This window comes from Muntiacus reevesi, chromosome 12, assembly GCF_963930625.1.
Source record: "Muntiacus reevesi chromosome 12, mMunRee1.1, whole genome shotgun sequence".
Classification (NCBI taxonomy): Eukaryota; Metazoa; Chordata; class Mammalia; order Artiodactyla; family Cervidae; genus Muntiacus; species Muntiacus reevesi.
Genome location: NC_089260.1, coordinates 36,412,148 through 36,428,034, shown reverse-complemented (window position 1 = coordinate 36,428,034; position 15,887 = coordinate 36,412,148). Strand labels below are relative to the sequence as shown.

The 15,887-nt window shown below is 38.8% G+C and overlaps 1 protein-coding gene across 1 annotated transcript in view; it reads right to left on the bottom strand.

The window, feature by feature from the left end:
• Window positions 1–57: 57 nt before the first annotated feature.
• Window positions 58–15,887, bottom strand: part of MRPS28 (mitochondrial ribosomal protein S28) — a 91,376-nt gene continuing 75,546 nt past the window's right edge. The window contains exon 3 of the mRNA XM_065902529.1: window positions 58–480. Coding sequence (XP_065758601.1) covers window positions 312–480 — 169 coding nt within the window. The 3' untranslated portion in view covers window positions 58–311. The remainder of the gene's footprint in view (window positions 481–15,887) is intronic.

Sequence of the window (15,887 nt, the reverse complement as noted above, 5' to 3'; positions counted from 1 at the left end):
ATCTGATTTGTTTACCACTGTTTCTTTTGTATTTAGAACAGTGGCATACACATAGAGAACACTCAAAACATATTTATTGAAGGACAGAATTTCTTAGTACAGTTTATGCTATTCCAATCCAAGGAAAGAACGGGCATAAAAACAGGGGGAGGGGAGATACAGCTAAAGAAAATTCTAACAAACAAGAGCTATAATTATAGCTTTCATTTACTATGTCTTTTTCTAATCATTTATTCATAATTGTCTAATTGTGTTCTTGATGAATATATGCTTTCCACATAAAAGGAGTGAATACACGCAGCAAAGTTCATTTACTTTTCACGACGTTCCTCTTTTGATTTTGAGTCTTTACTCTCCTGGAGTCCTAAAAGAATTGCTTCAGCCTCTAGGATGGTTGTATCTGTTGTCGCTCCCAAGAACCTAGACGTAAGTTCAAGATCTAATAGTCGCAGCCGGACTCTGGTTCCTTTCTGGTATTTCCTAAATAGTAAGAAAAAAATTCTGTTAATTCTTCATATCATAAAAAGAATGACTAAAATCAAACTCAAATTCTAATTCTAATTTGTGTTGGCTCCAGATAAGGAAATTAACACTGGTATCAGGGAAATAGTTGTTTTTGACAGAAAAGTTATTTAGTTGTATCAAAATTTTAATGTTAAAGCCACCTTTAAAGATTTTATAACTGAAATGAAAATGTATTCCAAACTAAATTCAAACAAGTTGGTTCTTGAAACTGACATTTATTTTAATGTCATTCATTTTTAAAGTCAAAGAGTATCAAGGGGAAAAAATGTTTTCAGAAACATTTTGTCTTCTAAAATTAGTATCTTCTTTGAAAAACAAAATGGAAAAAAGTCTCACAGCAAAATACTTACTATAGGGGATTGACTACACTGTAATTAAAATATAATGCTGGCCATACAATGTATGATGGCTCAGTTTGGTAAAAATTAAAATATTCAAGTATTTCACAACACCAAGTGAAAACTGATGCTCATTTGTCTTTCTTCCTTGATCAATCATTTTAAGAGCTTAATATCAACATTATGAAAAGGTACGGGAGAGTGAAAATATTGCTACTGAATGAAAATCACAACTCTTTTTTAAAAACATCTAAATACACACCTCAAACACTTTAAGGTAATTTTAAAATTAAAATAATTTTATATAAACAGTAAATGAAGAAACAGAGTTCTCCCAAAAAGAGAAAATGATTTTGGTAGAGCATATAATGAACAGTCTCCACATAATGTTGGATTAGGTATTCTGGAGGAATTTATAAATGATTCATCAAGTAAACCTTTAGGTTATTTGGCTTTTTTCTAAGTCATTTTTTCTTTCTGATTACAGAAAGAATCCTTCTGTATAATTTGAAAAATCACGTCAGTCACACTTCCTAGTCTTTCTATATGTGTATTTATATATATGTACGTGGGTGTGTGTATGTGATGGCACAGATCATACTTCTTTGTTTAAAAAAACTGAAGAGAAGTCCTAGAATAGCAAGGCCTAGCTTTATACTCTTAGAAAACAGATTCCCATTGAGCTCCTCTTGGCCTTTTGCACTGCAGCGCTGCTTGGACTTTCCTTATAAAAAAATCCTATTGGTTCCCAGGAATCCAGGTAGAATGTATCAAACGCAGCCCTTGAGAGCGTCCACATTTCCCTTATCAGAATGTAGATTCTGTCACTGGAATTCCCAAGAAAGACAGCATAGCCAAGTAAGGACAAATGTTAGTACCCTTCACTCACCTCTACTGGTTATTTGTGTAAATCTCTGATTTCTCATTAGATCAAACGCTCCCCAAGATCTGTCACTGTTTTTACACCTGTATCCTTCTAGGGCCAATGCAGCAGGAACGCAAATGTTTGTCAATAAATTAACAAGACACTTGCTGACAAAAGCCACCACCTCATCGACAGTCTAGATGCTCCATTCTCTTGGCTTCAGCAGCGGTGTGGCCTGGCTTATTCACTCAACCTCTCGGAAGTTTGCCAGGCACAGTGCCTGGTGCATAGTGGTTAATACATGCTAGTCTTCTTCTCCTTCCACTGTTCAGAGTTGGACAATAAACTGACCATGATAAAGGGGAACAGTGATTTTTTTTTTTTTTAATGAAAAGAGTTGAACATTCACAAACACTTGGGACACGCTATCTGGGTCTAGTCACACTGAAGGGGCAGCTCTCAGTGGAGACAGTCCTGTGTCTTGTAAATGCTAGCAATCTCCTGTTACAAAAATAAAATCAGAAATACCATGAGTGCCCAACATGCTTGGTAGTTTGTGGAAAGCAAAGCTGTCCCTAAGTTTAGGTGCAGGAGCCTTTATTTTATTTATTTTTTTTAGGAGCCTTTAATAATATGAAAGTTTTGCCTTCATCTCTATAAGGCATGGAAATTCTAGAAGCAATCCAGTGAGTTGTAACAGAAACGAAAAGTGAGTTGAATGAATGAATAGTCAACCACACTGTGCCCTAAACAACAACAAAAATACCTCTAGAAGATTCGCTGACTTCAGTTGTCTGGAAGCAGCTGTTTCTACTTCTATGGTACTTAATTTTCACTGTGCATTATTTCTCTGTGTTATCTCCCCTAGCAGACCATAAGCTGGTTAAGGGCAGGGCTTTTGTCTCACCTGTCTCTTATAGTACCCAGAAACCTATACATTTCATACATCAAAAGCAACTGCAGTGCTCCTTAAAAATGCAAATGAGGGGAGAAACCCCAGAGAGTGAGTTGGCAAATCTGGGGTGGGACTCAGGAATTTGCCTTTTTTTTGTTATTAAGAGTTATGTTTTATTCGGTGGGAATTTTTAGGACTTCAAGCCTGGGAGACAGCATCTCAGGTAACCCTGAGAGAACTGCTCTGAGGAGGTAGGGGCATGGAGGGGCAAGGAGCGGGGAGAAGTCAGGTTATACAGAAGTCTGCAACAAAGGGCGGGTAGTCTGAACATAAAAAGTATTTTTGTGAATTAAAGAAAACCAGATTATCTCAAAAGCTAAGGAATTCAGTGCTTTCTACTTTTCTATGTATGGGAAGATGCAAGTGTTGGGGCTGACTGAAATCATTCCTTCCACAGGCATCGCAGCGATCCAGAGCCAGGATGCTGAGATTTTTCACATCCTGAGTTCTTCAGTGCTCACTGTAGGGAGGGACTGCAGGGGAATTTGCCTTTTTAAAGCTCCCCAGGTAACGCGGAGGGAGTCTTCTCTGATCAGCATTTGAGAAAAGTCTGGCCTAGAATTACCTGTATTATATACAAGGCATGGCATCCTACGTACATACAAAGGGCCAGTAAAACAAGGACTTCTGATGGACTTTGTGGCCACCATGAGCAGCCTTTGAGAGTAACAGACATTTTCCACAAGTGATGACAAAACCAACAAACTTCTGGATGACTAATTTAGATGGACCAAAGTAATAATAATAATCATAAAGCCAGGCAATGACAATATATAGTGGAGAAATGCACCTTAAAAGAGTCCCTTGAACAAAGCCTAGTGACCACTGGGATGGGACTGACTCTCCCACACACAGACTGTCATCTGAGAAACCTAGGACGTGGAAAGGTCAGAAGTCCTCACTCAACAGGAACAGCAGCCATATCTTTAATGTGGAGTTTATCCTTGCTTTAAGTTTGAAATAATTCATTAGAGGGCAGTAAAGAAACGACTGATGTACTTCAGAGAACTCCATTTCTGCCAGTGTAATTTGAGGTGGACCTCCAGTACTGCGGTCTCTGATAATCACTTATACCGCTTAGTCTTCCCAGTTGAGTTTCCATTGTTCCACATAACAAGATTTAAAACGAATATGCCAGCACACTCTTTCCCCAAGACTGCATTGTTCATACAGTTTCCAAATGCTCCTTTTACTCAAAGATTTTGGCCTAAGTATAAATAACCAGAAAAGGCAATGAGGCGGTGAAGACTGCAGACTCTGGAGCCAAATGACTAGAAACGTGCGCAGCTCCATCCATAAACAGGCAGCTCTGAGCTAGTTACTGCATCTCTGTCTCAGTTTCTTCATCTGTAAAATGGAAATAATAATTATGGGCTTCCCTGGTGGCTCAGATAGTAGAGTCTGTCTGCAGTGCGGGAAACCCAGGTTCGATCCCTGGTGCAAGAAGATCCCCTGGAGAAGGAAACTGCAACTCACTCCGGAACTCTTGCCTGGAAAATCCCATGGATGGAGGAGCCTGGCAGGCTACAGCCCATGGGGTGGCAAAGAGTGGGAAAGGACTGAGCGACTCCACTTTCACTTTCAGGTTACTGTGAGCATAAAATGAGTTAACACCTGCCAAGTCCTTACATATGCTCAATAAATGACAGCTACCATCATTAATCACCACCACTACCACCACCATCACCATCAAAACAAACCTAGTGACAGCAGATGCCCCAGCCTCGGCATGATGGAGGGTACAAGAACACTCTCGGGGATACAGGTATATGTAAGGCCGGTTCACTTTGCTATACATCAGAAACACCGGCAGTGTACAGCAACTATACTCCAATTAAAAAATTATGACTACAGGAAAAAAAATAAGAACACTCCAGATATAATTTCAAGTTATAATTAAATCAGTAAAGGATTTCTACAGACAGTAAGCTTTGGGGATGGGTTTTCTTTCAATAATTTGCTTTGATTCAAATCTTACTTATTTTAGTGGTATAAACATTCCTCTCTTAAAATATATTATAAATGTCCTACCAAAAAGAAAACAACTATTTAAAATGAATGTTGAATTTCTTTTGAGGATGTGAGGCAAACTAGCACTGAACAAGAGCAAGTAAAACTCACAGAACTACATGCCACATTTAACGGTCCACATTTCCCCACATTAGCTACATTATACCTGAAACAATAAAAGTAGAAATATATGGTGAGTCACAGAAGGGTCACAGTGACTCATCCACTCCAGTATTCCTTTTGACAGGGGTTCAGTGAACACTGAGGGGCAGGCAGAGCTGTCTAATTTTACCTTCTCCTATCACTCCTTAATTCTTGACGGATTTCAATGAATCTATTTTTAGCACATAACTATTTCTTGGAAGGGGAAGATGATCCTTTCAATAGGTTCATAATTTTTTCTTCTAAGAAGCAATTTTTAGCTCCTTTTAAAATTTACCATTTCAATAACAGACTTAACTTCTAACCTGTCAAATATCCCTTTCTTTATAGAACTGACTCTACTTCCTCTGTCTTCTATGTGTGTTGGTCACTTGATCATGTCCGACTTTTTGTGACCCCATGAACTGTAAGTCCCAGACTCCTCTGTCCCTGGAACTCTCCAGGCAAGAATACTGGAGTGGATTGCCATTCCCTTCTCCAGGGGATCTTCCTGACTCAGGGATTGAACCTGGGTCTCTTGCATTGTAGGAGGATTCTTTACCATCTGAGCCACCAAGGAAGCCCTTTTCTATAATGAGGTTTTATTCTTCTTTTGGACTTCCAAGGAGACACAGTTGGTAAAGAATCCACCTGCCAATGCAGGAGATGCAAGAAACACAGGTTTGATCCTCTGGTTGGGAAGATCCCCTGAAGGAAGAAATGGCAAACCATTCCCATGTTCTTGTCTGGAAAATTCCATGGACAGAGGAGCCTGGCATGTCCGTGGGGTGCATGGGGTCGCAAAGAACCAAACACGACTAAGCATGCACGCACAAAAAATTATTTTTTAAAATTATTTTTCCCTCATTCCTTTTCTTGTATCAGTGGACTTTTCCTTCTAAAAGTCACACAAATGCCCATAAACATATCTGGGCTACAATTTTAAGAGGCTCACAGATTACCTGAAGGTCATCTACGGAACTCTAAGATTAAGAAGTTCTGTTCTAGACTTTAAGTCTGTTTATATTTCTGGATATAATATAATTGGGAAAGGAGTACAACAAAGCTGTACATTGTCACCCTGCTTATTTAACTTATATGCAGAGTACCTCATGTGAAATGCCAGGCTAGGTGAATTACAAACTGGAATTAAGATTGTTGGGAGAAATACCAACAACCTCAGATATGCAGACGATACCACTCTAATGGCAGAAAACAAAGAGGAACTAAAGAGCCTCTCAAAGATGGTGAAAGAGGATAGTGAAAAAGCTGGCTTAAAACTCAACATTTAAAAAATACCCTAAGATCATGGCATCCAGTCCCATCACTTCATGGCAAATAGAAGGGGAAAAAGTGGAAACAGTGACAGATTTTATTTTCCTGGGCTTCAAAATCACTGTGGATGGTGACTGCAGCCAGGAAATTAAAAGATGCTTGCTCCTTGGAAGAAAAGCTATAACAAACCTAGAGAGTGTATTCAAACATCGCTTTGCCGACTTTGGATAGTCAAAGCTATGGTTTTTCCAGTAGTCGTGCACAGATTTGAGAGTTGGACCATAAAGAAAGCTGAGTGCCAAAGAATTAATGCTTTCGAACTGTGGTGCTGGAGAAGACTCCAAAACTCCCTTGAAAAGCAAGATCAAACCAGTCAATCCTAAAGGAAATTAACCCTGGATGTTCACTGGAAGGACTGATGCTGAAGCTGAAGCTCCAGTACTCTGCGTACCTGATGAAAAGAGTCAATTCATTGGTAAAGACACTGATGCTGGGAAAGATTGAAGGCAGGAGGAGAAGGGGCTGACAGAGGATGAGATGGTTGGATGGCATCACCAACCCAATACATGAGTTTCAGCAAACTGCAGAGATGGTGAAGGACAGGGAAGTCTGGCATGATACAGTCCATGGGGTCGCAAAGAGTTGGACACGACTTAGGAAATGAACAACAATGGGTTCTCATTCTATCTACACAACAACATGGCCTTATGCTAACTATTTCTGTTGTTTTATTTCCAATGTGTTTCTTAAGGAAACTTAGGACTTCAATGAACAAGCTCACCGGGCCACTGCTTGCAGCCACAGAGCTATAAGTGGTAGAGCCAACCTCTACCACAGCCTCATTTTCTAGTGGAAATAAGACAAAATTCACAGCATATGTAAGTAAAAATGGAATTTTTCTTTTATTACCCCTAGTCACTTCCTTAAGTCTAACCCTACTATGAATGAATAAGGACAAGTCATAAAGAGAATTAGGTGCACAGCAGCATCATATTTTCAATTTAAAAAATATGGAACAGGGTGGGGAGGAGGGATAAATTAGGAGTTTGGGATTAGTAGATACAAACTACTATATATAAAATAAACAAACAACAAGGTCCTACTGTATAGAGAATGATGTTCAGTATCTTATAATAAACTATAATGAGAAAGAATATGAAACAATATATAACTGAATCACTTCGCTGTATAATGAAACTAATACAATATTGTTAATTAACTATTAGTTCAGTTCAGTCACTCTTGTGTCCGACTCTTTGTGACCCCATGGAGTGCAGCGCGCCAGGCCTCCCTGTCCATCAGCCAACTCCTGGAGTTTACTCAAACTCATGTCCTTTTGAGTCGATGATGTCATCCAACCATCTCATCCTCTGTCGTCCCCTTCTGCTCCCACCTTCAATCTTTCCCAGCACCAGAGTCTTTTCAAATGAGTCAGTTCTTTGCATCAGGTGGCCAAAGTATTGGAGTTTCAGCTTCAGCATCAGTCCTTCCAAAGAATATTCAGGACTGATTTCCTTTAGGATGGACTGGTTGGATCTCCTTGCAGTCCAAGGGACTCTCAAGAGTCTTCTCCAACACCACAGTTCAAAAGCAACAATTCTTCAGCGCTCAGCTTTCTTTACAGTCCAACTCTCACATCCATACATGACCACTGGAAAAGCCATAGCCTTGACTAGATGGAACTTTGTTGGCAAAGTAATGTCTCTGCTTTTTAACATGCTGTCTAGGTTGGTCATAACTTTTCTTCCAAGGAGTAAGCGTCTTTTAATTTCATGGCTGCAGTCACCATTTGCAGGAATTTTGGAGCCCAGAAAAATAAAATCTGTCACTGTTTCCACTGTTTCCCCATCTATTTCCCATGAAGTGATGGGACCAGATGCCATGATCTTAGTTTTCCGAATGTTGAGCTTTGAGCCAACTTTTTCACTCTCCTCTTTCACTTTTATCAAGAGCCTCCTCAGTTTAACTAAAAAATAAAAAACATGGACAAATTAAATTTAAAAATGTATGCAACAAAAGAACAGGCTTCAGATGACGATCTTAAGAAGTTGAAGGAGGCTACGATCCTGAATATTTATACCATAAATATTTATTTATACCAAATATTTATATCAAGATATGTTCAGAGGTGCTGTCTGGTTGTCACAAAGATCAGGTTGACATCTGGGAGGTGTGGATGGGATGAAGACATTGTATAATGCAAGGAACTCTTCCATGCAAGAGTTGTCCTGCTAGCCATTGATAGCAGTGAAAAATCTGCTTGTAATAATCTAAGCCTGGAACTCTGCCTGCTAAATATTTTTTAAAAATAAGAGTTTAAGTAAACACTATATTTTCAAGAATGAGATTGCAGTGTAAATTAGGGGAAGACTGATTTTGTCCAGAATGTTAGCAAGAGTTGTTCACAATTTCAGAAAACTCACACTGTCATAAGCAACACCATCATTTCATTTTTGTGTCTTGCTACACAGGTTAAGGGCTTCCCAGGCGGCACTAGTGGTAAAGAACCTGCCTGCCAATTTCAACCTGTAAGAGATGCAGGTTAGACCCCTGGGTCAGGAAGACTTCATGGAGGAAAGCATGGCAACCCACTCCAGTATTCTTGCCTGGAGAATCCCATGAACAGAGGAGCTTAGTGGGTTACAGCCCATGGGGTCACAAAGAGTCAGACACAACTGAAGTGACTTAGCATGCAGATCCATACACATGGGTTAAATGTATCTTCTTTACAGCTTCAGCTTTGGCTTATTCTTTGCATTGGGAGGAGATCAGTCTCCTCTATGCCTGCTATCTAAAAACATACAGTTTATCTTCTTGGCTTTCAATGGAATACATTGATAAAACTTGGCTTCCCTCCTAGCTACGTTGGTAAAGAATCTGCCTGCAATGCAGGAGACCCGGGTTCAATCCCTGGGTCAGGAAGATCCCCTGGAGAAGGAAATGGCAACCCACTCTGGTATTCTTGCCTGGAGAATCCTAATGGACAGAGGTGCCTGGTGGGTTACAGTCCATGCAGTCACAAAGAGGCGGACACGACTGAGTGACTAAGCACACTGGCACACATACCTACTATCCAAAAATATACAATTTATCTTCTTGACTTTCAATGGCATACATTGATAAAACTTAATTAAAATATCAACAATTCCAAAACATAACTTTCTATAATGACAGAAACATTCTATATAATGTGGCCGTGGAACTCTTGAAATGTAACTAATGTGGAGAGGAACCAATTTTCTAATTTTATTTAATTTGAATTAAATTTAAATAGCTGCTTGACACTGCAGCTATAGACAATTTCAAATTGACAATAAAAATAGTAAAATACTTGTCCTACAAATATATAAACACAACACTGACGGAAACTCTAGTTTTACAGGAAAAATAGCATTTTGAGGTCATTTGTTACAATAAATAGCTATTCCTAATTAGATTCCACCAAGAGTAAACCATCAGATCCACGCTTGCCATTCCTAACTGCTCATGTGTTTCTTCCCATTCTGTTATGTTTTATATTTTTCCTCATATCTGTGTGACACTGCACTAGACACATAGCAACTGAACAATCTTTTAGATATTTGGAGGTTAAAACAAAATTCCCTGTAAAGATAACTTACTCCGTGTTATAGGTAGAAACTTAAGATACATGAAGTCATTTGCCAATACACAAAGTTGTATAAGACGATTTACAGATTTTTTTTTTCCACTTCCTTTTCTTCAGTTCTCAATTACCTTGATTTCTTCCAAGAACTGTAAACCTAATCCCTTTGGGAGTGATAAGAAGTTACCACTTCATGTAGTCTCATAATGTCATCTCTTTGAAATAAAATGCAAACCATGTTGCTGCCACCCAAGTCATTGTTTTAATTAGAAAAATGGTTACTTTCAGTGGTAACAAGCAATAAATTATAAAAAAAAAAACAAAAAAAACCCTGAAACTGTATGGCTTCATGCAAGGTTGTCTATTTTTTATACCTTTTTTTTAATTAGGAGGAAAAAAACTTTAGATATTAGTTTTTCAGAAATGCTGTATTTCATATCAGAACTGTTGAATACTGCTGTCTTGAAAGCAAATAGGACGTCTCCAGTGAGTACGTTCAAAGTGAAAATAGTCTGTGTTTTCACTGGTCAATGTGTTTCTTTAACTTTGAGCGCTTGCCTCTGCTGGATCTTTGTGAATTCCAGCCTGAACGGATTCAATCTCAGTCTTCACCATGACTGCTCTCTTCCAATGTGCACTTTCGCAGACCATATGCTGCAGTAAATGAGTCTGCATGTCTGAGCTGTTTAGGAAAAGGGCAATTAAATCTGGTTTTGCATTTCTGTATTAAGGACATGGTTTAAAAACTTTCCTTTTGGGGGAGGGTAGTTTGACATTCTTTCCACAGACATTCTTTAACATCTGTCAGTGCAGGCTGGTGATGGTTCTTGTAGACTTAAAATAGAGACAGTGTCTTGACTAGTTCTTTGATATACATAAATTAAATAATACAAAGCCGACAAATACAAGTCTTGGATTGAATCTCAGTACCCAAAGAGAAATTTTGTAAGGAATTCTGCCTTTGGGAGTCAATTTAGCTGCCTTACTATAATCAAAGTTCACAGAGATTTCAAGAACAGTTGTTTTGAAATCATTAACCATCCATGTTTTCATCCCAACAAGGTAAAATATTTTAGAACTTTTCCTGATTTTCTTACAATTTGTTATTTTAAAGTTTTAAGATTTGGGGAGTAAAATTGTCTTTTCTTTTTTGAAGAGAAACAGCTAAGCTATCTTTCATGGCTTAATTGCTCCCTATTTGCTTTTTCTGATTCACACAAACGTTCCCAGTAATGCTGCCCACTGTGTGAAGCCAGCACTTTGTGTGTGTACGCTCGCGCACGTGTCTGTGAGAACACCTGCGCAGGAGCGTGAAGGAATGTGTGCACTGTGCTCTCCCTTAATTGGACTCTCTGGGCATCAACTTCCTCATCTTTGAAAAGCATAATCTTAGAACAGACCTAAGGTCTTCTGCAGTTCAATGATTTTATTCTACTTTTATACAACTTAGAGTGTTTGAAAACTAATACGGTGCAGAGAGCTACTGAGTGCCAAACTGATTCGATACACAAACAAAATGCAAACTGTTAGGGCTTTTTATTAGCTACATAAGATACTGTTACAGTCTTAAATATTTGATTACCAAGTAAAATTTCATATACAGGCTCTCTGGTTTATTTCAGATGTGTCTCCCTTTTTCAGATACCAGCCCCTGGGCTTCTTTGACTGTGTTTTTAGTCTGCTGCTTCTTTCTGCTCAGTCTGCAGGACGCCTATGAGACTGACTCGCCACCATACTATTCTGTCTTATCAAGCACAACAGCCACAGTTAAAAAATAAACATAGAAAGTGCTAGCTTTCTATAATTCCAATAATTATAACTCCAATAATTCCACTGATTAAAACTTATTGTTCATAATGCTAAAATGTACCTCCTCAAATTGCAATCATCCTGGAATTTAATCTTTTTCTGCAACTCTACGATAAACATAGGATTTTGTTTTTCTCTTAAACCAAACGCTTTTTAACCTTGCCCTGCTAGTTAGTATTTTGTACCACAAACAAGCTTTATCTCTTGTTCAAACATTGATTTATTTTATGAAATGAAATATTTTTAAATGTCCAATAAAAAATTTCACTTTTTAATAATGTGGAACATGCATTTAATGTAATACATTACATATAGCATCAATAGTGATAATTATATACTTTTCTCAGAGTTAGCAAAATAAGATGTGTCAAGAAATTAGGGAAAGAAATATCCTAAAACCTAATGACTATATAGAGTCTATTTTTATTTTTTGAAAAAAAACAAAATATGTGTTGCTGGTCAGAATATACATATGTAATAAAAAAGAATATATATATTTGGAGGGACAAAAAAATCCAAAGGAAACAGAAGGAATAAATGCTTTCAGGCATCTGAGATATGCTGATAACTAACATTAGATCAAAGCTGGAACTAGAATTAGAGTATCTAAGCAAAAAAAGGATATACCTTGTGGTATACACGTTTTGTTTTATGAGAGAAGAAAATATATACTTTTATTGGCAGAGATGTTTTGTCACGGCACAGCAGAGGAAAGAATATGAGTTTTAAAATGTCGCAGAAAGGTCTAGATTTGACCATGACTGGGTATGAGGCACTTAGCTCGTATGGACTGCCTGCCTGAGTGCTTGGTGCTCAGTCGCTCAGTCATGTCTGACTCTGAGATCCCACGGACTATAGCCTGCCAGGCTCCTCTGTCCACAGAATTTTTCAGGCAAGAATACTGAATGTTGTCAATTCCTATTCCAGAGGATCTTCCCAACGTGGGGATCAAAGCCCCGCCTACTGCATCTCCTGCACTGGCAGGTGTACTCTTTACCACTGAGCCACCCTGGAAACCGTGGACTGCTTACTTAGCTGTAAAGTGAGTATATAACACTTGGCAAAGCTGCTGAGGTGCTTAACACATTATAAGGTATGGCACATAGAACATACTCAATAAATAGTAGGTATTATGAAATTCATTACATTGATTCTTACATATAATATAAAGTGTAACAGATAACTAAAAGGATAATAATTTCAAATATAAACTAGAATATCGTTCCAATGGACAAGTTTGACAGCAGCCTTCAATATATACAAAAGAAATAAAAGAAAGACAAAACTGACTGAAGGCATTCTTTGAGTCTGACTTTGGGGCTGAGGGATGAGGATAATAAAATCCAGAAGTTACTTTTTAATTTATAGGGACCGACTTGATGACTCTGCAGGGAGTCAGGGCTGAGAGGCAAAACACAATCAATTGGCTGTGGAAGCTTTTTATAATTTTTTTCTTTTCTCTTTTTATTTGTATTTTTTCTTTCCTTTTTTTTTAATAAAAATACTGATGGCTGGGGTCTAACCCAGACCTACTCCATCAAAATCAGTAGGGTGGAGCTGGAGATTCATGCACATTTAGGAAAAACTCCTCAAATGAGTCTGGTTTGAAAAGCATTGGCTACAGTATTCATAAGTTACATTCTCTGAGTCTCTGTCTCAGTCAAACTCCAGATGAATGGTTCATGACACTCAGGGACCAAGCTGAATCTTGGTCAATTCAAGCTTTAGTCTCACTAATGAGTGCACGCAGTACAGACATTACACAGAAAGTCAAAGTTAGAACTGCACATTTTAAATATCAAATATGACATAAGCAAAAAGTTGTTTTCTTATTATGAAACTGAAGAAATTAATAATATGTATTTCTCTCTAAAAAAGGGACTTCCCTGATGGCTCAGACAGTAAAGAACCTGCCTGCAATGCAGGAGACCTGGGTTCAATCCCTGTGTCAGGAAGATCATCTGGAGAATGGAATAGCGACTCACTCCACTATTCTTGTCTGGAGAATTTCATGGACAGAGGAGCCTGAAAGGCTATAGCCCACAGGGTCACAAAAGAGCTGGACACAACTTAGCGACTAAACAACAGCAAAGTACAGGTTCCACATTATATTTCCCACATAATAATTCCAATCTCCTTTCACTTTTCTGACCACATCTAGGGAATTGTCATCTGTTTGGAGAGAAGACAGTCAAAGAATCTTGTAGTACATGAATGAACAATTAAGGGAAGGAGCAGTTTGAACAAAAAGTAGAAAAGGATCTTATACCTGTCTAAAGAATTTGGAAGTCTTTACTACTAAAGAGGTCACAGTATTTATTTTGTGCATCTATTTTGTATTCCTCCAAGAAAGCAGAAATAAGAAAAATAGTTAGAAGTTATAGGGGAGGGCAGATTTATAGCAGATTCAGCTTTAATATGAGGAAGAACTTGTAACAGAGTTGGCTGGAAGGGGAACTGGTTGTTTTGTGCATTACTAGAGGAAATCACAGGGAATTTTCTTGACAGATGAGCACTGTGGCATGGTCATCTCATGACGAAGTCTGAATTCAGTAAGGGCTGAATTAGATGACTTCTAAAATTCCTTTCATTTCTAAAATTTTATGAGTCTATGATTCAAGATACTTATTAGGTCTCCCACCATCAGGAAGCACAAAAGCTGGGAAGCAAGTTAAAGAAAGAGCAGCCAAACAGTCAGAAGGTAGGCCAGGTATGCAGTAAAAAATTTTAAATCAGATCAATTTTTAGTGTACCTTTCAGTACTTAACTCTTTTAGACCATGAAGTCCAGTTACTCCCACTAATGACTTACTACCTCCTTTGGTGCCTCGACTTATTTTTGGATAGCAAGACCTGTTAGGCACAATTAACTTACTCCTCTGTCTTGAATTTGAAACTAAACGATGCTTCTTGACATGACTGCTTGCCAGATGGCCAGCTAAATTTTGTTTCAGATAGAATATACACTTAATTGAACACAAAAAACAAAGATATTTTACCCTTTCTACTTGTCACTTCCCCCTGCTTGGATGGACTTCCCTTGTGGCTCAGCTGGTAAAGAATCCCCCTGCAATGAGGGAGACCTGGGTTCGATCCCTGGGTTGGGAAGATCCCCTGGAGAAGGGAAAGGCTACCCACTCCAGTATTCTGGCCTGGAGAATTCCATGGACTGTATAGTCCCTGGGGTCACAAAGAGTCAGACACAACTTGAGTGGCTTTCACTTTCACTTCACTTCTGCTTGGATACAAATGAGAAAAGTGACAAATAAGCCAAACATAGCTACCATTTCCTGTTACCTATGGTTCTCTCTTTAATAAATTTATGTTAATGTGATACTTTTAAACCTCTACTTTGCAGCACTGTGCTACACTATACATAACAGGCATTTGATCACATCTGTGGAAGACTATAATCAATACACTGGAGAAGGAAATGGCAACCCACTCCAGTATTCTTGCCTGGGAAATCTCACAGACAGAGGAGCCAAGCGACCTACAGCCTGTGGAGTCACAAAGAGTCGGACACGACTGAGTGATTGAACATGCGCGCGCACACACGCACACACACACACACACACAGAGTGAATACATATTCTCAAGTGCTGCACAAAACTTCTGCAACTGGCTCTGTAAACTGGGAGTCTACATTTGACCCCAGCGCATCCCACCACCAGTCACATGTGCCTTAACTGAGCTCCAGGCTCAGTGCCACACGGATTTATTCACAGTCCTGAGAGCAGCCTGCGTGCTGTCAGTGTGTTACAGGATCTGCACACACTGCCTGATTGCTGGGTTCTTCCTAGCAGAACAGGAATGTGACTGCACAGTCACCAGGGGCTTCTGCTCAGCCAGTTGAGGATTTTTTTTTTTTTTTGCTTCCAATTTAAGAAAAGTAAATTTCTTAAATTGTTTCCTATTAACAGCTAAAGAAAGCCACTGTTTACTGGTTTATTGTTCAGCGATAATCAGGACCATGATAACAAACTGGCAGTGTCTAAGAATAATTCTGTTCCCCAATTTACTCATCTTATGCAAACAATTCTTTATGATCATTATGTAATGCTGGGCAAGGTTATCTTTATTGTAAAAAGGGAATCACCACAGTATCTACCTCCTAGGACTGCTGAGAAGATGTCCAAGAGAATGCAAATAAAGGATGGAGGAAGCATTCAGCATGAGTCTAGTTTGCACAGGCCTTGCTTTAACAAAGCCAGGCATATAACTTGCTCTGTCACAAGTAACGCAGGCCTGGCTGTAAGGCTCACTGGGGCCGGCAAGCTGACTTGGCAGGTGGGTTGATCTGGGGATAGACACCAGTAGACAAAAAAAGTTTTCAAAGATCTCCTGCTCAAAGAGATCAGGTTTA